This window comes from Gasterosteus aculeatus, chromosome 2, assembly GCF_964276395.1.
Source record: "Gasterosteus aculeatus chromosome 2, fGasAcu3.hap1.1, whole genome shotgun sequence".
NCBI lineage: Eukaryota > Metazoa > Chordata > Actinopteri > Perciformes > Gasterosteidae > Gasterosteus > Gasterosteus aculeatus.
In genome coordinates, this window is record NC_135689.1 from 8,292,438 (window position 1) to 8,316,349 (window position 23,912).

A 23,912-nucleotide genomic window follows, 5' to 3' on the forward strand; every position below is an offset into this window, starting at 1 on the left:
TGGTATGGTTTGAGAAAATGAATTGAGCTCGGTTGGGGCTCCATCCTCACATGGAACTCGTTGGTAAAAATTATTATTTTTAGGTCTTTGGCTTTGTAGTACTTTCTATATTAGGATACACTGGAGTTATGAAAAGGATGATGATAGCGTGGTTATTTTCTCGCTAGCTCTCATGTTATAATGATTCCTATCTCTTCACTCTTCCTAGATTATACAATGGCAACCCTGTTGGACAGCAATTTGGGCCAAAGTGTGCTCGCGGTGACCGCATTGGCTGTGGAATACACTCGGAAAACGTTGAAGCCGGTTTCACCGTAGTCTTTTTTACCAAAAATGGCAAAGAGGTGGGTGTTTTTGAATCAAAATTGCTTTCTATGATGTTTCGCAAAAGAGTGTGTGACACCCGGCGTTTCGTCACCTCGCTCGTGCAGGTGGGATCCGTGGAGGTTCCCGTGTCTGCAGAGGGGCTGTTCCCAGCGGTGGGGATGCACTCCATGGGGGAGGAGGTGAAGATTGACCTGAAGGCAGAGTCGTTCCTGGAGGAAGATGATAGTATGATGATGGTGGACAGCCATGAAGATGACTGGGGGCGGCTTTTCGACGTCAGTGTTAGCGGCACGGTAAGAAGTAGAAGAAGTAGGTTTTTTCTCAGTTAAAGGAACACGTCGACATTTTGTGTGAAGTCTAGTCTGGCTAAGCACTAATATTGGAAATGATTCCAGTAGTGCTCACACGATTAGGCAACTACGTTACCGTACGAGTTTTCCATTGCTAATGTGGCCAGATACAATTCAAGGTTGAAAAGCAAGTAACAATCTTTTCAAACTTCAATCATTTTGCTTTCAGATCCTGGTTTTAGTACAAACAATTCATTCATACACAACAGATAAGCTTTTTTACTTATTTTTGAGGCACCACTCTTGGATCCAAGTCACATATTGTATATGTCAAATGATCAGTTCACTTCATGGTTTATAACTCAAACACTATTTTCTAAATATTGGTGGAGCACACTAATATATACGAGTGGTTATTTGCCTTCCATGTGTTGTGAACACACAGCCAACGTATAACGTAAAGCTTACACAATACACACACGTATAATATGTGCTGTGTTTTTTAAACGTACGTCTTTTGAATGGGAGGGATTATAGCGACTCTTCTGCGTGGTTGCCACCAGTTCCCGCTGTTTGTTTTGTGTTCTTTACAAGATCCTTCAACCGCCTGTTCTTCAGCAAATCCCTCGTTGTTGACAAGCGTGCTCAATGCAAGGAAGTCTCTCCCACGAAGGGAATGACAGTGTCTAAACTTTAGGGTATATAATTAAAGCGTGGCACGACAAGATAATGTTCTCTGGTGCTATCAATGACTGAACTAAAGCCATAAACCTGTATGACCTGAGGTATCTGGGGCAGGGACCCTCTGTACAGAGACAGACCTGGAGGCCTGAGTGGCAAATGGGCTCCATAGGGCCCGTCTGATCTACGATTCAAAAGGCCTTTTTATGAGCCGCTCCGATGGAATTTGTCATTGATAACAACTGTGTCATCAGTGCTATCAGGCTACTTTATTCCCACCACTGCAGTAGTGAAACTGAAGCACCTTTGTTCTGTGTGAAGGTGTGAGCAGCCGGCCAGCCCCTCAAATCTCCTACAGGCAGCTCTCTCATTGACACCGGGGCCGATCAAGGCCGTATGTGGTTATGTGATAAAACACGTCTGTCCGCTGTGGTACACACACACACACACACACACACACACACACACACACACACACACACACACACACACACACACACACACACACACACACACACACACACACACACACACACACACACACACACACACACACACACACACACACACACCTCCGAGTGGAAATGATGAATCAACCAGCTGTCATGCCCTACGTCTTTTTTTCTGGTTTTCTGGACCCCGGGAGTGGCGGTGGCATGAAACGTTTTGGCGGAGCCCTGGCACTCCACCAGGTTGTAAAAATTCAATAAGTGGAGTAACGGGACTCTGAGGAATCCTTTACTCTTTCTCGTGTTATTGGAGGTTTTCACAGCTGTGGCGGCGCGCTGCTTGGTCCGCTCAGCAGTGATTTATTTTCTTTCCCCTTTTTGAGTTTTTCTCTCATGCCACCATCCAACATGTGGTCATTATTGTGAGGGTTTAAGCGGGTGATGGTGATAGTATTCAAACTGATAAGGCAGTCAAGTTTTGACAAGCACCAGGATTCGGTTGCTGACACTGAAGACGGGAAGGGTGTGGGATAACAGTAACAGTAGCTGCTTCCTGGAATGACAGAGAGAGTTTGATCAACAAGAGAAAAAAAATTAAACTGTGGCAGAGGAAGTGAAAAGATGTGCGGAGGAGTAAAGTTAAAAAAGATAATGTGTATTTGAAGACAAGCAGTCTTGACTAGTAGTATTAATATGAGGTAAGATTATGCTTTAAGGGGAGCACATGTGAGACTCAAGGTGGTCTCACTTAATCCCCTTTTTTGGTTTTGACTTCTAATTTATTTCATTATGTGGTTTGAACCAAAAAATCGTTCTCAGTTTTTCCAAGTGTTTGTTTTGATATTGAAATACAGAATTCACATCGCCTTGGTTCTCTCTTCATCTCCCCTCTTCTCTCCCCTCGTTTCATTGCATGCTCTCCTCTCCCTTTATTTATCTTCTTCTATCTCGTCTCGCATCCTAACTCATCATGTTTCTATCCTTGTCTCCCCTCTTTTTTTCTCTCCCTGTTTTTCTCTTCTTTCCCACATCATTGCGTCCTCTCTCCTCTCCTCCTTTCTGCTCTTATATACTTTTCTGCCCTCCTCCTATGATCTTCTTCTCTTTTGTCCCGTCTTTCCTCGTTTCCTCCTCTCGCCTTCCCTCCTATTTTACTTCATCCAAACAACTCTGTTGGATTTCAACATCCTTTTCAAACTCTGCGCTGTGAGCTATATATTTTAGGGAGCATGGAAATATTTTTCCTTCTTTCTCAGAACAAGCGTCTACTCAACAGATATTTCCAGTCTCTGTGGTTTTCCGATGATTTACGGATCCATCATTCAGTCGCCGTTGATGAATTGCATGTCTCTCGCTGCCCGGCAGTTTTTTTTTTTTTCAAACTAACATCACATCACAAACCGTGTGGATAATAACTGACCTGGATTATAGCCGTCCCCTTTACTGAATGTTCAAGATGACGGAAAAGATTAGAGCAAGATAAATGCCTTTTCTGACTGGTGTTTGATGAGGCAGTTTCGAGCGGTGCATAGCCGCAGTACGCACAGTGCACAGCGGTGATGTAGTGAACGGTCTGCACATAAGTCTCTGCCTTTGTGAACTGCTTACATTACAGTTGGGCAGGGGGGGTACTCCTGTTTAGATAGGTGGGTAACCCCCCCCCCCCCCCCCCCCCACCATCCCCCCCATCCCCCTCCGGCTTTTATTCAACAAGTGTTTATCTGTTAATAACTCTCTCTTTCTATTTATTTTCCCTGAATAGTGCATTTGCATCATTACTGTTGGCTGTCCTTGAAAGCGCTCGGATAAAGTTGGTATAACTGGAATCTTTTCGTCCTTTTATTCTGTTACGCTCTTCGCTTCTTTTCAGCTTTTTTATGTTCTGGGTAATGAATACTCTGACCTCATGGTTCTGAGTGGAAAACTGAAGCAAACGGAGTGGATTTTAATTTGATGGCTGTGCCTATTGTTGGCTCTGTGTTATGAGAAGTTTCTCTTGCAGCTTGATAAGTTTGACGAAGGTCCGCCACCTTTTGAAAATCTAACACAAACTTTCCTAATGATGCTCGATAGCCACAATTTATTGGCTCTCAAAATTGCGACCTTTTTGCAGCGTGATGTCACTGCACTCATTGTTAATTCAGCTTGTATTAATTCAGTAAATACCATTTCACTATACATTGAGGGTAATTACGGTTACAGGGTCAAATATTTACAGTAACACTGTTTTAACAATATGACGACACAAGTCATCTTTCATTTCTTTCATCCATCACTCTATCACATTTTATATTATGTTATCAGATTGTCAAATGCTGGTGAATGAACATTACACAAGTTCTCACAAAGTTCACTTCAGGTCTTCCTAACAACAATAGAAAATGATTGTCCTAATCTGACAGCGCCTTGAACGGTAAGAACATTGAAATGTAATGCTGGTCGCGTTACACTCAGTCAGCCGGCTAGAGGGCTCGGCTAAACTGAGAAGCGATTTGTGTCGTCACTTTCGAGATGCCGACGGCCAAAGCTGCCCACTTTGCGCTTTCTCACCGGGTTTTTATACACCTGTGGCTGACTCACCTGAGAGCATGGCCCTAAGTCTTAAAACGAAGTGCTTAACAGAAACCCAATCTTTAGTCAGAGCTTTAAATGGTACCTCGCGGCTCAATGTGATCACACGTAGTGACGTAATAGCACGTATAACGGTCAGCATTCGGATTAATCGGTTGGCTATAGTTTTGAAGGCTTTTGTTTAAGAACCAATAAATTAGATTTTTCTTTAAAAGGTATCTGACATCTTGTTTTCTATAAGATTAGCTCATGTGCACACATTGAGGGATTTCTTTCCCCTGCCACCTTTTGTCATTAATGTCAGCTGAAAGCGTCTTGGGCAAACAACATGTTTGATAAAAATCCCCCGTGCTCTGCCTTTTTTCTTTTTTTGGCTGGCTTTCCTGTGCGTACGTGCGGCTCAGTGCGAACACAAGCATCCATTCCTCCGCCTCCTGTTGTCACAGCAGCCCACCACCTTAATCCCCTCAGCTGCGGATGAGCGGGCCGACGAGTAACTGGACGGCACCTGACTCTGCAGATATCCCAAGTGCCATTTTTTCTAGTTGGCTCCACGTTGCAGTATCCTCACCAGAGCATCACCTTTGCCGGAGTTTGAACCGCACCAATCATTGTCATGTAATTGTACCTCTTTCCAATAGCCAGCGCCAGCTGTTGCACCGACGCCCCGCTAAGGTTGCCTACTTCCTTCCTTCCTTCCTTCCTCTGGAAACAATAGTCAAAAATCCCAACATGACATTGCTCATGATTTGAAAGTTCACAACATTCCCATCAAGTTGTTATGGTTGCAGCCTCCCCGGCCGAGCAGTGGCACCACCGCGGTTACCTCCAGTTCTCTGGCCTGAGCAGTGTGAGAAAAGAGGAAACTACCAGTAGCCTCATCCAAGGAAGGTCGATGGACTGACTGGGAGTAGTAGGAGGAGGCTGGCTGATGTGGACCTGCGTCACACCGGATTTTTTTTCTATCGGAAGATTTTAGAGCACAGTCTTGTTTGTTTCTTAAGATAACCAACCTTAGCTTTCTTAGTTCTGACTCTCCAGTTTCATAATAGTACATAATAGTCATCCTGTTGCTTATGTGACATCTGTCTTTATTTTCAGCAGTGGCTCACTGTGGAGCACTGCTGCCTCACAGCAAGAAGTTTCTTCGTTGAACCTGGTTGTTTTGTGAGGCTTTTCTGTCTTCAATTTGCATTTTGAATTCATTATAAATGTGTTCCACGAAAATAAATCAACATTCTTATCCATGGATAGCTAGTTTTGGGTTGTACATGGACATTTCGCCGCAAACCTTGTGGGCAGATGAATAAGTTAACATCATGGGGACCCCTGTAGCTATGTGCAAATGGAACAATTTGTGCATTGCTCATTGTCCCCCGGAGTTGTGCATGTTATCCATTAAACCTGAGAATATGCTCTACTCATTTGTTGAGTCGGAGAGAAAATGATTTTGCTGCTCAACTTTTTGACTATTAGTGATTCCTTTTCCTAAACAGCTCACTGTGGAGTTCATTTTTTTTCTAGTAATGGGTCATTATTTAGTTCATCTCATGCATGCATGTGTGCGCTTTCTGGGAAAGCAATAAACCGGCCTAACAATGGTGTCTCACTACTGCAATAATCTCCAGGTGGGGGCAGAGAGAAGACGACAGCAGCAAGCTAAACTAAACAAAGTTTACTTGAAATGTCTTCTTTCTTCTTCTTGGCTTTGCAAATGTTTCATATGAAGGAAAACGCAAACAATCTGCGTTGACGAGTAAAGGCAAATGTAAAGAATACGCCTTTCTCCATCTTTACTGACATCTTCTTTTGTTCTCGAATGCCGTTTCTCGATCCATGAGAGGGTTTGGGCATACTGCAACTTTGGCCCAGGGAAAACTTATTATATATATGATTTTTACAAGGTGTTTTTCTCTGGACAAAGTATTGACTTGGCTCCTAAATGCACATTCCTCATCTCCCAGATTACTGCCTTCTATATTCATTGTATAAATTATATTTTTCTTTGTGTAAATGTCTTGCTACTGGGCCACTATTTAGTAAGTGTTTTTTTCTTCCAAAGTTGGCAACCTTCCTCTAAACTTGTAGCTTTCTATGAATTGAAAATAAATCTGCACTGGTGGCAGTACGCGCTGGCGTTTCAGTTAATTTGAGCAAGGCCTTCCCAACAGTGGTAGTGGCGATAATAAATAAAGTGCATTAAAGGGTAAGGAAAGACTATTCTTACATTACATTTAGCGACTTACAATAAGTGCATTTCAACCATAAGGATACAAACCCAGAAGAACAAGAAACAAAGTGTAATTTCATAAAATAAGGTGATTTACAACTTGCTATAAGAGCCATTAAGAGGACAATTTAAGTGCTACAATTTTCCACATGGCAGTGAGTGATGAGGTGTCACTGAAGGTCAACAATGTGGATCGTTGGTTTTTACAGCTTTCAGGAACCTCAGAGGGACAATTGATTGGGTAAACTTGGGTAACGCATGTTTATTGTTTTAGGCAGCTGTGAAACAACATGGGCCTGTTTTCATATGTTCTCTAGCCAGTGTGTCATACCTGATCACAGTCACAAAATAAAGGTAGTCACTTGCAGAATTTTAAACACAGTGTTGCTGCAGGTGGGGATGTTGCCTTAAGGCATACTGCATGCATCAAGGCAGATACCGTCTTGTCTTCTAACAATAAATACTTGTTCAACTTACTCCATCTCACTTACGGTGTCAGTGCGTTTGTAATTACAGGCTGTGTGTGGATTTTGCATATTGCTCTGGTGCTAAATATCCCTTTGAATCTCTGGAGAGATTACACGCTTCATCAAAAAAGTGAATTAAAGCTTAACGTTTGATGAATAAACAATAGTGAATTTTAGCAGTTTGGTTAGAAAAGTTAGTTGATATATTGCCGAAAAGACCAAGCGAAGGTACCGTGTGTAATGGTAATATACATTTTGACAGTGTTTGGCCATAGGCATAAGTGGATGCATTCAGCACAAACATCCCCAATTTTGCTGCTGGCCCATTACAAAAGCAGCAATGGCAGAGTGGCGGTAACCAGCTGTGACACTATGGTGGAAAGTGCGGATATTCATCCTGGTAGCCTTATGCACAAGGAAGTGATTGATGGACAAGTCAGTTTTAGCTACCGCAGGGCTTCCAACCCCAAGTGAGAGATGACACAGCCAGCTTATACACTTTCCAAAATTGATACAAGAAATAACTGTGAAGAAGAAATGTGCAGGTTCAGGTAATAGGAGAGGGATCAAAAAGAAGCGCGTATATGTGGTTGAATATAATTGGAATCATTATTAATAAAAAATAAGCAAATCCAAGAAAAACAGAATGTAGTGAGAAGAATGAAAACAGCAGTGTAATAAAGAAAACAAGTTAGTCGATGAGGTGTATGAACTCGACAGCTGTTGCGTGATGTCTAATCAGATCACAGTTTGGTTGACAAGTGTTTTACCACATAATAAAGAGGACTGCTCCTAATTTCAGTTTCACCTTTCTTCAAGCTCCTCCATTAGATGTGACAGAAAATTGGCACGACCAATCTCTGGGTGTTACATCTGTTTCCCAGGCAGCAACTCAAGAAAACACGGCCTTGCACACTACCATTACCATTCTAGACACTCCGAATTATAGGAGTGAGGGAGAGAAAGGGGGAGATTGTCAGCTATCTCAATGAGGCATGCTTTGCTCAAGGCTATGTCTCTCGTGTTCCTGCCCTCTCGTGTCTTCTTCTTCCATTACTTAGCAGCGGGGGAAAAAGCAACAACAAAAAAGGTGGGATTGAATGCTCATCGCACTGAAACTCTGTTCCTCGTCTCCCAGAGGAACTATTGATGCGCAGGCAAAGGTACACGCGAACCATAACCAAGGTGGAGGCTAACGCCGCTCACTTCGTCAAGCTGTCAGAGCTACCATGCAGCACACACTCTCATTTAGGGAGCCCTTTTTAAGAGAAACTGACAAAGGGTGTCTACAATATGCGTCTGATGATCCGGCAACATAAAAAGGTTAAAGGGGCGGGACTTAGTGAAGAGTCAAATATAGTTGTTTTCTTTAGTCACAAAATGAACATTTGTCAAGTGCAACTGAAGTGTATTGATGTATTGATGATGTCCATTTATGGCTGCAAAGGTCTGTAGATTGTGATTTTTCTGTGTTTTAGGGACATTTGTGACCATTTTTGTGACCACTTTCTGCAGCAAGACTGCCAACTAGTAGCAGATGAAATTAAGTAACTGAAGAAAGCTTTGATTTAGTGAGAACGCTTTACTCTTTACTGTTCCTCATGAGGTGTGATCACCCCATAATCTGTCTACTTTTTTCTTTCAAGTTTGAGCTCAGTTTATAAAGAGGGATTCTCTGAATACTTCCAGAGTGCCTATCACACATGCAGCTCAGAACCTCTCCTTCATGGGGTCATGTGTGAGTGGGAGCATGGATCCACCACAAGAACATAAAAAATAAAATGGGTGGAAATTATATTTCTTCCTGCCATATATTGTAATATAAAAAATGCAGAATTGTTCCTCCTATAAGGTGACCAGAATATATATATGATCAAGTGAAAGTAAAGAGAAGGTATTTCTAGACTAATGCCTGAAACCTATAATAGCTCAAGAGCCTGTTCTTGCCAAAAACGACCACTGAAGACACAAACACATGGTAAAACAGAGTCTGGGTTGAAAGATGCAGAAATAACCCATTAACTTAATCTCGTCCATATATATGAAGATGCCTGTACAAGTGCTTTTCTCAGCAACCAGCTTAAATTCTTATCGGGCTCATAGACTGAAATGGATCTTTCACTAAGCAATAGGGGGGAAAAAAGAAAATGGTAATTTAATTAAGACACGACTTTTTTCATGTAGATGTTGAATAGCTGTTTTCACCAGGTGTGTTCTTCAATTAGCTTTTACATAAAACACCTACACACACTTAAACACAAAGGATTAATAGACAAGTCATGTTGTCCACCCCCACCTTGTCTGTCATGCTAGCCTTTCACACTGGGGGCGAATTCTTTATTAGACACATGCTCATACAGTCAAATTCATGCACTCGCAGCACACAATAAACCCCGCTCAGCCTAAAGGCTTTGTGGTTGCCTGGCTGCCCACCGTCTCACCTGTATCCACCCATCTTCACCTGTTCAGATGCCTAAGACCAAAATAGACCTGAAAGTAATTGCACACTGTACATGAAATCTCCAGTGGCTGTTGATACTTGCAGAGTCACTGTGGGCGGTTCAGTGAGGGTTCGACTGGGTTTGGAAAGTGTCAATCTGTCATTTTGCCCACTCACCCAGGACACAATTGCAAAAGCTAGTTGTGGTTAAGTCTCTTGCACGTGGAACAACAGTGGGCCAAGGATCCTGCCCAAGCTTGATTTGCTATGTCGTCAGTCTTTTGTCTCCATCTCAACTTTCCCGCTTACAAAGACTCATCACTACTGCACTTTGGGCCTGGTAGCCCGGCGAAGCAAATTGTGTAAATAGAGAAGGCCAGGCGGAGTGGTTGCATGCATGAGCGTAGTTGAATTCTCTTTTTTTTTTTTTATCTGTAAAAACTCAGACTCACTTGCTAATGGATTTTGGATTTTTTTTGTATATAAAATCATAGGAAAAAGATACTCCTTAAGACTCCACCATTTGTCTTTGAAAATAATCCAGTCTTGGATCTTGGATAGTGATCATTAACGTGGAGTTCATTGGTCAATAACTCAGGCGGGAGTGGGAGTCTGTTTCTTAGGGTTTGTCTTTATCTAGACTCTTTTTTTAATATGGTTTAACATATTAACCCTGCTCCTTTTCTCCTCTTCTGTTTGTGCCCCTCCTCTCTAGCTCCTGGAGTATGTTGGCAAAGGAAAGAGCATCATGGACGTAGGTTTGGCCCAGGCCCGCCAGCCACTCACCACCCGCTGCCACTACTATGAAGTGGAGATTGTTGATGCTGGGGAGAAGTGCTACATCGCCCTGGGCCTGGCGAGAAGGGTGAGCTTTTGTTAAAAAAAAACCCTACTTTTGACAACTACACACACAAACCTATAATCAACAGAGAAGCATTCTTTTGGGGGGCTTGGCCCATTTTACCACACTATTATATACTGGGTAGTGTAGCTCAATGGACCTGGGTGATGTGGATTTCATATACCATTCTTCTCATCAGGTCCTTATAATACAAAGGACACAGAGGTCGCAACCTAGTAATGATGGAGTCCATTAGTCTGTTAGGGTCTTCTATTACTTAACATAGTGGTACTGTCAAAGGCTTCATTTTATTTCCCATTATCCAGCAGCGCAGCCATTCTCTTTAGACATAGTAGCCAACCTTTAGGCAGATTAAACACCTCTAAGAGGAAAATACAATTAGAGAAATTTTAACACCGCAATTTGAGCCCTTATTTCTTTTTCCAAAGAATGCACATGCGGTTCCCATTTCAGCATCAGCACTGCAACTCTGCAAGCAACGATTACCATGTTGAACTGCTTTGAAGAATTGAACAAAAAAACAAACAACCATAGACCTTTGGGAACTAAGGGAGACTGATGCACATCAAAGGGCTCCTTCACCCACAAAATGACCATTTTGTATATTAATTACCCTCCTAGCGGGACCTTGAATTTTTGAAGAAAACTTGTTTTTTCTTTCTGACTCCAAGGTGAACGAGAAATACCAAGACAAGGCCCCCATGTACGTACATTTGCAAACACAGCGTTATCACCGCCACGGCCAATCCGCAGAAGGCGCTCGCTGTGATACTTCCGCTTACGTCGTATTTACAATTTATTTGCCGTGATACGAGTGCAGACTGTGATATTCCCACTGCTGATGCTATTGACTATTGACTGCTATTGATTATTGACAATAATTGTAATGTAGCGGGAAGTTTAATAAGTGCTGGAATGGAATGTCAACGCTGAGTCGGTGATGCGATCTGATGATTTCTTCCAGTAACTGTAATATTGCATGTCTGCTTCATCTGTAACGCGTAACAATTTCACTTGAATGTAAAGGTGTGATCCTTCTGACGAAAATCCTGGTTTACACCTGTTTTTAAGGGGCGGAGAATTTTCACCGCAAATCGGAGGTGCGGAATAGGGAATTCGGCCCACTTTACGCATCCCATCCCATCTCTTTGTCTCCTACTTTCCCCTCCTGTGAATGCATATGCAGGACACGGAAAAGCGCAATTTTTGACATTTTCAGTTCCCGCACCAGGCAGTCTGCACACCTCCGTTTGCACATACCACGCCATGCTTTTACTCGCACGCTGCAAAACAAATACGCCTGAAGTTGGCGCAAAAGCATTGGATAATACAGTATAATCAAAGGCTCACTTCCCAAACACGTGCATCTTTGCTGAATTGTTCTATTTAAATTTAACACATTATCTGTGTCACGCTTGTGCAGGTGAGCTCGATGCAAGTACTGTGTATGCATAAGTGTTTAACATTGTAGTGAGACTTTGCAAACGGTTGTTTCTACAGAGGTTTGCAGTTGTTAAAGGCAACTCCTATTTACTCATCACTCCTTTCCTCTGCTTTTGGTTTTCTAAGAATTCAGTGCAACATTAGGGGAGAGTTATTTATTCACACATTATTTTTTCTCGGGTTAAGTTTCCCTAAAGGAAATTCAGAAAGTAAATATAATAATTATCAATATGTCAAGACACAGCTGCAAGGATATATCGTACAAGCTGTAATAGTTGAGGACCTGCAGGGCTGCTTTAAGTCCTCCTTGCTGAGCTTATAAATGGTGGGATTAAACTATTATAAATGGCTGCTTTCTGGTCGATAAATACTGTCATAGAACCTATTTGCATTAGATTTGACCTAATATTCTTTTTCTGACTGAGAAACCATTTCTTTAACAGTATGGGGTTGTGATTTGTCAGTTTTCTTACTCCCTGGAAGTTTAGCCTCGAACGTGTTATGAATGTGAAATATTAGTGACTGCCAAAGCCAAGGCCTGTGGAGGTTTGCCAGCACTGTCTCTCCCAGGGTCATAGCTTTCCTCCTTTTTAATAACAAAAATAACAGATGAAACTGTATCACATCTCTCAAGGTCTCTGAGGCAATTCCTATAAATCTAGAAGAGAGGGCTTGCACTTTAAATGGCATTACGACAAAGCCAGCTATAGATGCATAAAAAGAGGAGAAGCTGAGAAGTATACCTACAGATGTGTGCATCTACCTACAGTTTTCCATCTAGTGCCATTGTGGAAAATGGGGAAATCTAAGCATTCGCTTTGTGGATGGTTTTGTTAGTGTTGTTGGCTCCTCACATTCATTCATATCATTGATATCTAAAAAGACACAACAATAAATCAGTAACGCGAGTTGTTTTGCCATCTTCATAATTATGTTGCTGGCCAAACCACTTGGCGTATGTGTCCCATAATTCACGCTCAAAGTCAAACTCTTTTCAGAAGGAATAAAAAACCCTAACGTTTGAGCTACTGTCCGTATATATAAATATTTTTTTGAAAGAAGATAAAACTGTTTTGGACATATTTGTGGAAAAGGCTTCTACGTTTCAGACTTCTGGGTGGGCATTTCTCTAGTTGCTAAAATACTCTATCAATATCTGTAGTACACTACTGACAGGAGAACATCACGCTGTACATCCAGTGACAAATTAGACATCATCACATCTCCCCTGGCTCAAACTTCACAAACTATATTGTGCTAATGATATAACCGCAAACAAGGGCCCATAACCGTCTGCAGCGGAATGCAAAATTTCCCTCTTGAGGGATCAATAAAGTATCTATCTATCAATATACCTTCTTTCCTTCTAATTGCCGTTATCCACGTGGTAAAGAATATATGCTGCCTTTTCACCATGAACACAGTAGGCAGAAGAATGGCAGAGACCGAGAGCTTCAGGTCCTTTTGGCAAGCAATTTAAACTCGACAGAGAGAAATAACTTTTGGGATTTAATGTACCATGTAGTCTTCCATCCCAAATAGGCAACTACGCAACGAATCCATCAAGAGCCTGATGCATCGCCAGTATCATAGCAGAATAATTTGGTTATGAAACCATAGATTATTCCATTTGGCCTATATGTGTACGCTTAATGTTTGACGTGACTTAGAATGGCTTGGTTTTATTTTAGTATAAATATCAGCCTATTAATTAATTCATAATTAATCTAAAAATATCTTTATAAACAACAAAGTAATTCAACTAATCTGCTTGCATTAATAACAGGGGTTGCACTGTTCAAATATGCATATCCATCAGAAGTCGCTAATAATCTTTTTTTAACTGCACTGATTTTGCTATTTGACATAGCTTCTTTTTAAATGTATGTATACAACCTAGTTTAAATTGTAAAAAAGGCACAGCAAGGCTTGTTTTAGTGTCTACAAATGAACGGAAAATGCCATCAACGGGAAACATCATCCTTTTGTGCATTGCTCTGTGATTCAAGTCACAGCACAGTGCAACTAATGGAGGGTTCAAATCAGAGATAGAACCAAAAATAAAGGCCATCAATATTATTGGTGATTTGTGAACCATTAAAAACAAACGCTAACGATGTTTGTAATGATTTTTGGCAATAATATATTTGTAATTCAGTTTGGTTTCCAAGCCATTCGGTCACATTTACTTTTCATCTATTTCATATATTCACTGATTTTTTTTTTTTAATTAAGAGGAAGACTGATGGACCTAAAAGAAAAAGAATGCATGTGGTAACACATGCTCTCATTTAAACACACTCACATGATGCTCCCATGGGTGGGAAAGAAGAAGAGCGATCATAACTCCAGTTCCATTACCACTCTTTTCTTTTTGCTAAACCTCTTTTCTCTTTCTGCATCTGTGTTTTATTATAAAGAAATTAAACGTAAGTCCGAGGGATGTGATGAAGCAGCAACGTGAAGCGCTTGGCCAATGACTGTTTACTCAACAGCATTCAGAGTTTGCATGCTAGTTTTTCCATTTATTGTCCTGTGATAAGACGGCCGAAACACACAACACCAACCCACTCATTGATGCCCTACGGAGTGTCAGATTCTTCCTGTCCGCCCGCTCTTTATGTTTACTGTGGTTCTCGTCTTCAGTCTCAGCTTAGGAGTCAATTTCTCAACCCCTCTTTGTTCCTCCATAAACATTTACAGTGAACGCTAGGTTCACAAGAAAGGTAAACGTTTCTTCCTTATTTTAAAACATGGCTCCTGCGATGACGACGTTGCTCATTTGGTTCACCACTTCACTATCGTAACAAATGTTGCACGGAATGACGTGGCATCTGGTTTGTTCACGGTCCCCAGATGTTAAAGCTTGCTTTGGTGATCCCAGACTTTACATCCAGCAACACCATGAGAACAACGTTCTCAATCACACGGTGGCATTTCTCAACAAGTACTTTGTGGATTGGCCCCCCGTGTGTCAAACCGCCACTGTACCTAACTACAGCCTCACGGAGCCACTAGCACGCAAAGCTTCAGACCTAAACATCTAATTGGCTGTTTAAAAAAAGGTGGAAGTACATTTTTGAACCTCCCAAGCCTTTGGTGACGGTTTCCTGTCTGACCGGGAAGTGTGAATGTTTTGTATGTGAGGTAAACGTGTTGTTTAGTGCCTTAGCTGCAAGTGGACACTGTATAGCATGCATATGTTTGGTAGCACGGTTGTTTTTAATCCGGTACACAAGCGGTTGCTAGGCTGCAGGACAAAGGGAGATCTAGGCTTAGTTATGGGTTGGGAGTAGTGAGTGTAGAAGGTGTGTGTGTGTGTGTGTGTGTAGGAAGTTGGAACATCAAAACAAGGAAAGCTATTCACAACACAAATGTAAATGTAAACACAGGGAAAAAAACACCCTTATGTCCTGAAAAACAAACAAAATCCAACAAAAATAAGAAGATCCTACCCCTGTGGGGGCACAGGGAAGTGGGACTGAGGGTTGAAAATAGGAAGATTGGTGCATCTTAGTTGGGATGAAGACACAGACTTGTGTCCGTCTATAAAAGAAACCGATGGGTTTCCCACATCACCAATGACCCTCAGTCTCTGATGAATGTGTGAATTCACTCCACTCAGGAGAGAAAGTTTCCTTTTGTCCCGGTGTGACCCGGTCCTGGGAACGGCTCGTTTCCTCTTCCTCCCGTGATGCAGCAGTCTTGGTCTCAGTGCGGCGGCCGTGAACCTGTATTTTCTAGCAAGGTCGATGTAGGATAAAGCCAAAGCGCAGTCACTGTGCCAAGGTCTGATCTGGAAGCTGCAGAACACACAGCGACCACCAGTACAGAAACAACGAAAGTATCCAATAATTATTTGTTTTAAGTCTTTTTTTTGCTTCACACCTGCTGTTCCCAACTTCTCAACTTTCTTTCCCATATATGGAATTAGACCGGGGATCTTTGGACTTTTGGATGTTTCAAGACTCGGGGGATGAACATGCACTCGTCATTTTCTGAAATTGGGTATATAAAAGACATTTAATGTATTTATTCATTTATTGTAATTGCGTCGTATTTCCCACCGTATACGTTGCCGGTTTTGTGTCATCTGATCTTCTGATCGGCCTTTTTCGAGGTCACCGATTTCTCCGTCACTTTAGTGTTTTGTTGTTGTCCGTATCAAAGAAAACATTTCCATTTTTGCTTACGTCCATTAAAAGCATTGAACATGCCAGAACACATGCCGAGAGATAGTCTGTTGTTAGCTTCACTCAGACTTTCTGTCATCGTGTGAGGAGCAGGAGGACTTAGCCTGATGACACGGGGTTATGCAAACAGACCTGCATTAGTTCCCTGCACCGTCTCTTCCCCAGCCCCTATAGCTGAGGCTGTGTGGGCACGTAGAAACAAAAAACACCCTACTCTCCCTCCTTACCTCCTCACACACACACGCACACATCTGTGGTACTTAGTATTTTTAGGTTGCCCTATGATTTGCCAGTGTGAGAGCTGCTGTCCACGATAGCTATCTGCTTCCACGCGGTTCCCCGCTGCGCCCGCACCTTTCCGCTCCTGCTCTTCCAGACTTGTTTGCTCTGCCACCGTGTGGAAATGCAGGCTCCGCTGTTGACGCCGGCGTAGCAGCTGCGGATCTGATGCTGCAGTGCTCCGCTCCGGTGTGCCGCCTCAGCGTTTGTGTTTGTTGTTCTTAGAAGCAGCTTACAGTTTAATGTAGCCTTCGGCACGCAGGGGAACCGGGTAGGAGCCGTGTTTCGAGGGTTTCACTGTACATGATAGCGGACTCGATGGTGAACATGGTGCTTCCCTCTATAAAACCCATTCCATCTTATGTTGATAGAGAATGAGTGTAGGTGTAACTTAGTGGCGCCGCCGCTGATTGAATAACAGAAATCACAGCATTAACTGTTGCAATTTCCAAACCCCAATAGGTTGGAATGTTTCTTTTCTCCGAGTGAAAGCCCTTCCAACTCCCACAGAACAATATGATCTGTGCTTTACAGAATTCATGGCTGAAAAAAAAACGATTCAATAAAACAGAGTGTCTGGCTCTGTAAAAAGGAAAGAGAATGAGAGGAACTCAGGATTTGTTGAAGAAAAGGTTCACAGAGTCAGTTACTATGGTAACTGACCATGGGAGCTGACCCAGAGTTTCTGAAAACTAAAAACCCAGTTTCACTCGTCTCAGGGTCAACTGATTCGCTGAACCCGCGTTCTGAAACGGGGCCCACGATCAGAGTCCGAGAATCATCAATCAGAGAGCGAAATACCCAGACGTTCCTCTCCGCCCACATGTCGGTCAGCCAGAGGAATCCTCAGGCCTGTGGTTGGGGGGGGGGGGGGGGGGTGGCAGACTTAGTGGATGGAGGGGTTTCAGGCTTGGAGGAGTAGCTGCATTCCTCAATGTCTCGCTGTCTTTCTCTGCTAATGTCTCAGCTCTATCTCATCTCCATCTCCATCCATTTCCTGTTCCTCAAGACCCGATGGGGTTGTCAGACAGGATCGTTGAGGTTTCCCTGATGTCTTGCCCTCAAAAGCTTCACTCTTGTGTGGCTAGCTTGACCCAGCTGTCTGTCTGGAGTGTCCCCATCACTCATTCCAGATGCTGATTCGTTTCAGATAGTTCAATAGTTTCATTTCAGAGTCCACGTTTAGTTTTGAGGAATGTATTGCCGCCACTGATTGGTGAATGTTTTCATTTGGATTATAGCACATTTCCCAGGCTGGATTTTTTCTTTTGGACACCGTCCTGGTCATATTTTGAATTCTTGAGTCTGGATGAATTTGAAGCTTTGCCTTTTTTTGTCTGTTATTACTAGCTAAAAATAAATGCAGTAGGGAAAGTTCAGAGTTTGAACAAGAAAGCATTTAGAAGATAGAGATTTCTTGTTCAGTAATGTGTTCCTACTGGTGCAGCCCAATCTGAGGTAATTACCTCTGAGTCATGCTATCATCGTACCCGAAGCCCCACTGGTTGTTTCTTTTGGCCTGGCGAGACCTGTGGAAATGCATGCGTACTGTACATGCAGACAGACAGACGGATGGAGAGAGAGTGACGTGCACATCGATAAACACTATGTGGAACTCCAACCACCTGTTTTTCTGCAATTTGCAAAGTACGGCAAAGATCGTTTAAATGCCTGGCTGAGTGTGAAAAGCTTTGTGTATTGATAACGGCGAAACCAAAATAAAACCGTGTAGCGTTGCAAACCGATGTGGCAGTGGGACTCAGGGCAGTGTGGTGGTCAGCACTACACAGCCAAGAAGGTCCTGGGTTCCATTCCGCCCAGCGGCCTTCCTGTGTGTGCATGTTCTCCCCGTGTCTTCGTGGGTTCTCTCCGGCTTCCTCCCACAGTGTAAAGACGATAAGCGGCATAGAAGATGACTGATGACTGACTGTAACCGATATGGCGAATTAATCGTGACGCAGATGAAACTGGTGACTTCAACATCTATTGCGGCTTAAGATGAAACACAGCGGCAGATAAAAACTCTCTCCACAGATCTGATGTAACCTCACATTGACACATTAAACCAAGCGAAACATCTTATTTCCATCTAGTTTTTGACATTGTTTTATTTTGTTTCTTCTGCAATGCTATAAGCTTTGTTCAACAGCAGCGTTGGCACCACCTACTGCTAATCGGGAATGATCAACTCTGTTGTGGATGGAAACCGCGTTCAGTCTTTTGCAGATATTCTTACTTTTTTATTTGCAATACCTTTGGATGGAAAGCTGACTACTGACCAACAGCTAAACTAGAGTGGGAAAAGAATGCTCATAACATTTAAGAATGTGTTAACATTCATAAAGTGAATTAAAATCTCATTATTTTTTCTGCTAACGCGTCCAGTTCTCGTGAAAACGATATCTCTGAAACTCCTTGAGGAAATTTCTCCACATTTAGCACAACCTTGAATCAAGGATCAGCTGCTTATATTTTGGTTCTCAGGGTTCACATTTTTGGCTACAACTCAGGAAGTGATATTCCAATGATATAAAAATTAACTGATTACATTGTGGACCAATCAAGATGTAAACTGCAAATTGACTAGTTGGGTCTAAAGATGGATGGGTCACTTTTGAGCGGATTGTAAAGCCCCTTCCGGAAAATTTGGGATAACTAGTTGTACAAATAAAGACTGCCTTGACTTATTGCTCAGTGAAATTATTAGTTACTTTTTTACCAAAAATAACACACACTCCAAAAACCTCCACTGTTCGACCGTATTAATAGATGTGAAAACCTGTATGTGTGACCCGTGTATCTACTTGTGTCCGTGCAGGACTACCCCAGAAACAGACACCCGGGATGGAGCCGGGGATCGGTGGCGTACCACGCTGGTGAGATTTCAACCCCATTTTCTCTCTTCTCTTCTCTCAGACTGGAAAGTTTCACAGAAAGAAGGTTGTTATGCTATCAAAACATGTGTGGAATTCCCCCAGTATTTTTGATCGGATGACATCCATAAATCCGATCCGCTTCTTTTTAAGCATCTACTTGCTGCTTTTAGATGCTAACATCACAGTGCACCGCCTCAGCTGGATGTTACGGTGCCTGACACAAAGATAAGGTGAATAAAACCAGAACGCAGATAAGACGAGGGCATCAGAGGAAGAGGGATCTTATTTCGGTCTCCTTTTAGAGGTTTGGTCATGTCGATATCTTTCTCAGCGATAAGCCCCCACAAAAATTGTAGTTATCTTTATCTTTCAAGGCTTACACACACACACACACACACACACACACACACACACACACAGGTAAAGTCGTGGTTGTTTGGGAGGCCTGTGAACAATATCTGCATTGGCATCTGCACAAAACGCCCCACAGCTCCAATTCCAGGCCTCAGCAGCCGCCATTATCGGTGCGAAGACATCAGCTATCAACCGCCGTCATGCGAGGACAGTGGCAGGCGGAGTAGGTTGCTGTTATTGCAGCGCACAAGCTACAGTTGTCAGGCGGCTCTTTATCTGACGATCCGCTGTCACAGTCAAGATTTTGTCCTTATCAGACCGAGTTTGCTGGCATTCTATTGGCATTATTTTGGTACGAAGCGGAACCCGTTGTTATTTCTTCTCAGAAGGGCTTCTTCTTCCAGCTCTATATAAGTGCCTGATTATTATTTTCACAGGGAGGTTTGTGCACTTCCTTCTAGCTGACCTCCAAATCAGCTATCAAAACACAGTTTCTTCTTCACTCTGCACATTCCATTCATATTTCGAGTGGATGTTTACAGTCTAAATACTTTAATGCTAAATCCACATATCCCTTAGCAGATTCCATTTATACTTAGGATACATTAACAGTAATAACAGTTGACGCTGCGCATCCTGCCGGGCCTGCGGATGATACCTCGCCGCTGAGTGACGGATGGGGCCAGTCACTGCGCTCCCAGAGGTCTCGCGCCGCGGTCGGCCCGGTTTGGCTGCTGTGGGTTGGACACCGCAGAAATGTGCACGCCCACCCCCCCTCCCAGCGCAGCTCCCAATAATCCTATTTGGTAGAGACTAAAATGATATATGTGGCTTTCCGCGCCGTGTGTGTGAGGTTTGCTTTCCCCACGCTTGGGTTAAGTTGCAGGCTCTGATCCAGCTACTTAAAATCAACAGCTGGGGACCTCTTCTTCTTCGCGCGCCTCAACGTTTTTACCGAACGGCCCGGGAAATTGCATGCAGCCGCTCTTTGGCGGAGGGACAGAAACTTAATGTACACACAGTTTTGTATAGAGTAGGTCATATAACCGCTGCAGAAATTGCCTGAAGAAAGAAATACTTTGTTTCCCCGCTCAATGCGAGCCAAGAATGCTTTGAGGAGGCGCTTCTGGGACACATGGTACCTATGTTTATTAACCTTCGTGGCGCGTTTTCTTATTTGACCTCAGTATCTACAGCACCAAATTTCTGCCCGTGCATTCTTGGCAGCCCATAGCTTTGTATGGACTCAGTGTTGTTTTTAAAAACCTCAGGCTGGACCTTAGTGCACTGTGAGTATTTGTAATGTTTAACTGTTAGCTTTGAAGAAAACCGTGGCGGTAGTGGCCTCATGTTATGCAGCCCGAAGGCAAACACGTAAATTACATAATGATTCAACGCAACATTCCGTCTGTTCTTTATGCTTTGCATGTACAGCGTGACTGCGGACTACTATTTCTGTATCCTGATATATGGTCCGGTGTAATGGGCACGCGACCAATGTTGACCTGGATCACATGTGTATTATTGAATTTAAAGGTTGTGATTTTACTCCAGATGTATTCCAGTTATATACACAAACGGCTGCCAACCATATCGCTGCTCCTTTGTATAGCTTGAAGGGCTTGAGAGCTCTTTAGCCTGCGCCGGTGTTACCTCGAGTGTTTGTGTTGGGAGCCGGCCCGCTGTGGACCTCCATCCTGTGTGTTAATGGGGCGCTGTGGGCCACTATGGGCCCTATCGGGAGCAACCAGCAATCCAACCAGCGAGTGCTCCTCGGCAAGCCTCGTTTACCCTGTCACCCCCTCCGAACTCCAGCCCAGCAGTGAGTCACACGTGCTATGACTCAACACCCGCAGCTGAAGGTTGTGCCTCAGCACCGCCGCCGCCCTCCATCCCTCAGTACCGGGCCAACCTCACATAATGCGGTTCAGTGTGACTTCCGCGGCTAATCTGATTCTAGCTCGGCTTCCGCAAAAACAATTATTCAATACCAACTTGTTTTGTAGGGGGATTATATTACCTTCTTACCTAACGGGACAAAAGTCTATGGCCCTTTATTAATAATCAGGCATCAGGCATGGGAAAAGAACATGTACGAGGCCACGTCATCTTTACATGATGATTTCAAATAACTTATTTTTCCTCCCTCGCCAAAGTCATAGAAAAGCAGCAAGACCTCGAACTGCGGCCTCTGGCATCGCCTTAAAGCCTGAGGCTAGAACCAAAGAGGGTAACTAACTGTGCTACTTCATTCTGGTGACTGTTAAACCAGAGATTTATATTCATAGTTCCTAAATACTCATGATTTACATGATTGGGCCTCACTGGCAACTGGGCCCAGTAAGTAAATTGTATATTTTACATCATCAGCTCAAGAATCCTTTTATAGACATAGTAATAGTATAGTCTCATCTGCAACTCAAAGACAGCTGCAAACCAAATTTACAGTCGATCCTTATGACAACTATGAAGAAAATATTGTTTTATTTTTCCATGTTTTAGGAGTCTGTGAAGTCATTGTTCCCTGGGCAGGGACGCCTGCTATTTTCCAGACAAACTCTCGTGTTACGAGAAGGTCTGTTTTTTTGTTTTTTTTTCCCAGCTGGTCCCAGTCCTCAGTCTGCCCCTCTCCTCTCCTCGGACCGGCTCCAAACCCTGAAACTCCGGTGTTCACCTTCTGGTTGCTGCTTGAATCCCCCTTACATCCGGCATCTGTCACAGTAGCGAACATTGTTAGCTTTACAAACAACTTCCTTGTTTATGGTCTTGACCGTTGCATTAACACCATCCCCGGTATTCTGCTCCTCGCGCTCTCACCTGCCTCAGAGCCAAACTTTGGTCAACACCTCCATGCTATTTTTAAACTCCGGTCTCCAAACACAAATTTGAACATTTCCCCCCACAGATGAGCTCCATGTTGAGCCAGTTTTATAGAATTCCAACCTATTTAAGTACCAAAGCACACTAGCCGCACACCAGCAGACGATATCATGTATGCTCGTTAACACGGCTAATCTTATACAAGTGGCAGCCAAAAGTCATTACAGGTCACGTTTGTATGGAGTCAACTCTACTGAGTTGCTTTATGGCAGATGTGGAATCCAGCATTAATGGAGCTTGACAAGGGCCTGCGTTTCTTGGTTTTTCAATCCATCTCTTGCGATTCGGCCAACTTGGAGGTGCAAAACTAGAGCTAGAATAGTGAGAAATGGCTGTTAAATGTTCCCAGAGCTGTTGGGATTGTGCACAGGTCGCTTTTGATTGTCTACCCAACCGTCCAAACTCGAACAAATTTCGATTTACTGTGTAATAACGATCAAGTGAAATACAAAAAGGATTGCATGTCATTGTTGATAATTCTTCAGTAGTGTGTTCAAGGATTTATTCACAGCCTTTATACCATGAATACGTCAAATTATTTTTTAAATTTTTGTCTAAAACTAGATTGAATTTTCATACATCTGCAAATGGGGCTTTTGTTGAAACATCCACTCCCGCCACAGCGCCCGATGCCCTGCCTCTCTTCTCTTACATTTCCCAGCGAACCGGGCCAATCCTTGGACCCGAACCTGGACTTCCACACCCCGGCTCCCCTCCAGCCCATGTGCCCCTCCAAAGCCGCCCTGATCCGTTATATTTAGCGGCACTCTGCCGGTGCCGGCGTGGCTCCACTGTTTGCACGGTGTGTGGTGTTGTGACAAGGGCCCGCACGGGAGCCGTAATGATACAGTGTCTCCGTCTCCCTCGCGGTGCTCAGATAGAGATTGTTTAAACAGTATCCTGAGCCTTGGACGGGTCCCATGACAACTCCATAAATATTTACCAGCAGCAGCAGCCACTCCGCTTCGCTTGAGGAGAGCTTGTCTGCAGGCTACCTCTGCAATGTTTTTCTTTTGCCCTTTTTTTTTTCTCTTTGTTGTCTTGCGCAACTGTTGTAATTGTTGTTCTGATTTTTTTTTTGGGTGGGGCGAGGAGTGTTTTTACGATCGCTGCTTTCACCTTTTTTACGCATCCTCTTCCAACAGGAATGTCAGGATGTCCTGTATACTAGCAACACATTGTATTTAGGGTACACATGTTGCAGGCTGTGGTGAACACATTACAAGACGCAGTGAAGTCCACCAAGTCCAGTCAACTTCAGTAATGGGACACGTAACAGGCAGACAAAGTGTTCTTATACGGGTATAAGATGAGGCTTGTAACAAATTTATAAGATGTGGCTCCCTTATAAAAGCGTCAGCAGGTATCAAGTGTTTTCCATCAGCTAACGTTGGATTGTTCAGTCCGGTCAAACAATCAGATCAGAGTTTGTGTCAGTGACATCGTGCTTGCAGCAAAGACTGTGGCTAGCTGTCCTAGTTGTGTTGTTGGGCCTGCAAAAGTATTGCTTTACACTGAACTTAAAAGAATTAATCATTTTTAATTTCATAATCTACTCATCTGTTATCTG

General features: G+C 43.2%; 1 protein-coding gene across 1 annotated transcript in view; it reads left to right on the plus strand.

The window, feature by feature from the left end:
- The window catches only part of LOC120829009 (SPRY domain-containing protein 3), a 35,386-nt gene that overhangs the window by 5,284 nt on the left and 6,190 nt on the right, over positions 1-23,912 (plus strand). The window contains exons 5-8 of the mRNA XM_040192729.2: positions 209-344; positions 432-620; positions 10,171-10,320; positions 19,051-19,108. Of these exons, the coding sequence (XP_040048663.2) occupies positions 209-344; positions 432-620; positions 10,171-10,320; positions 19,051-19,108 (533 nt within the window). The remainder of the gene's footprint in view (positions 1-208; positions 345-431; positions 621-10,170; positions 10,321-19,050; positions 19,109-23,912) is intronic.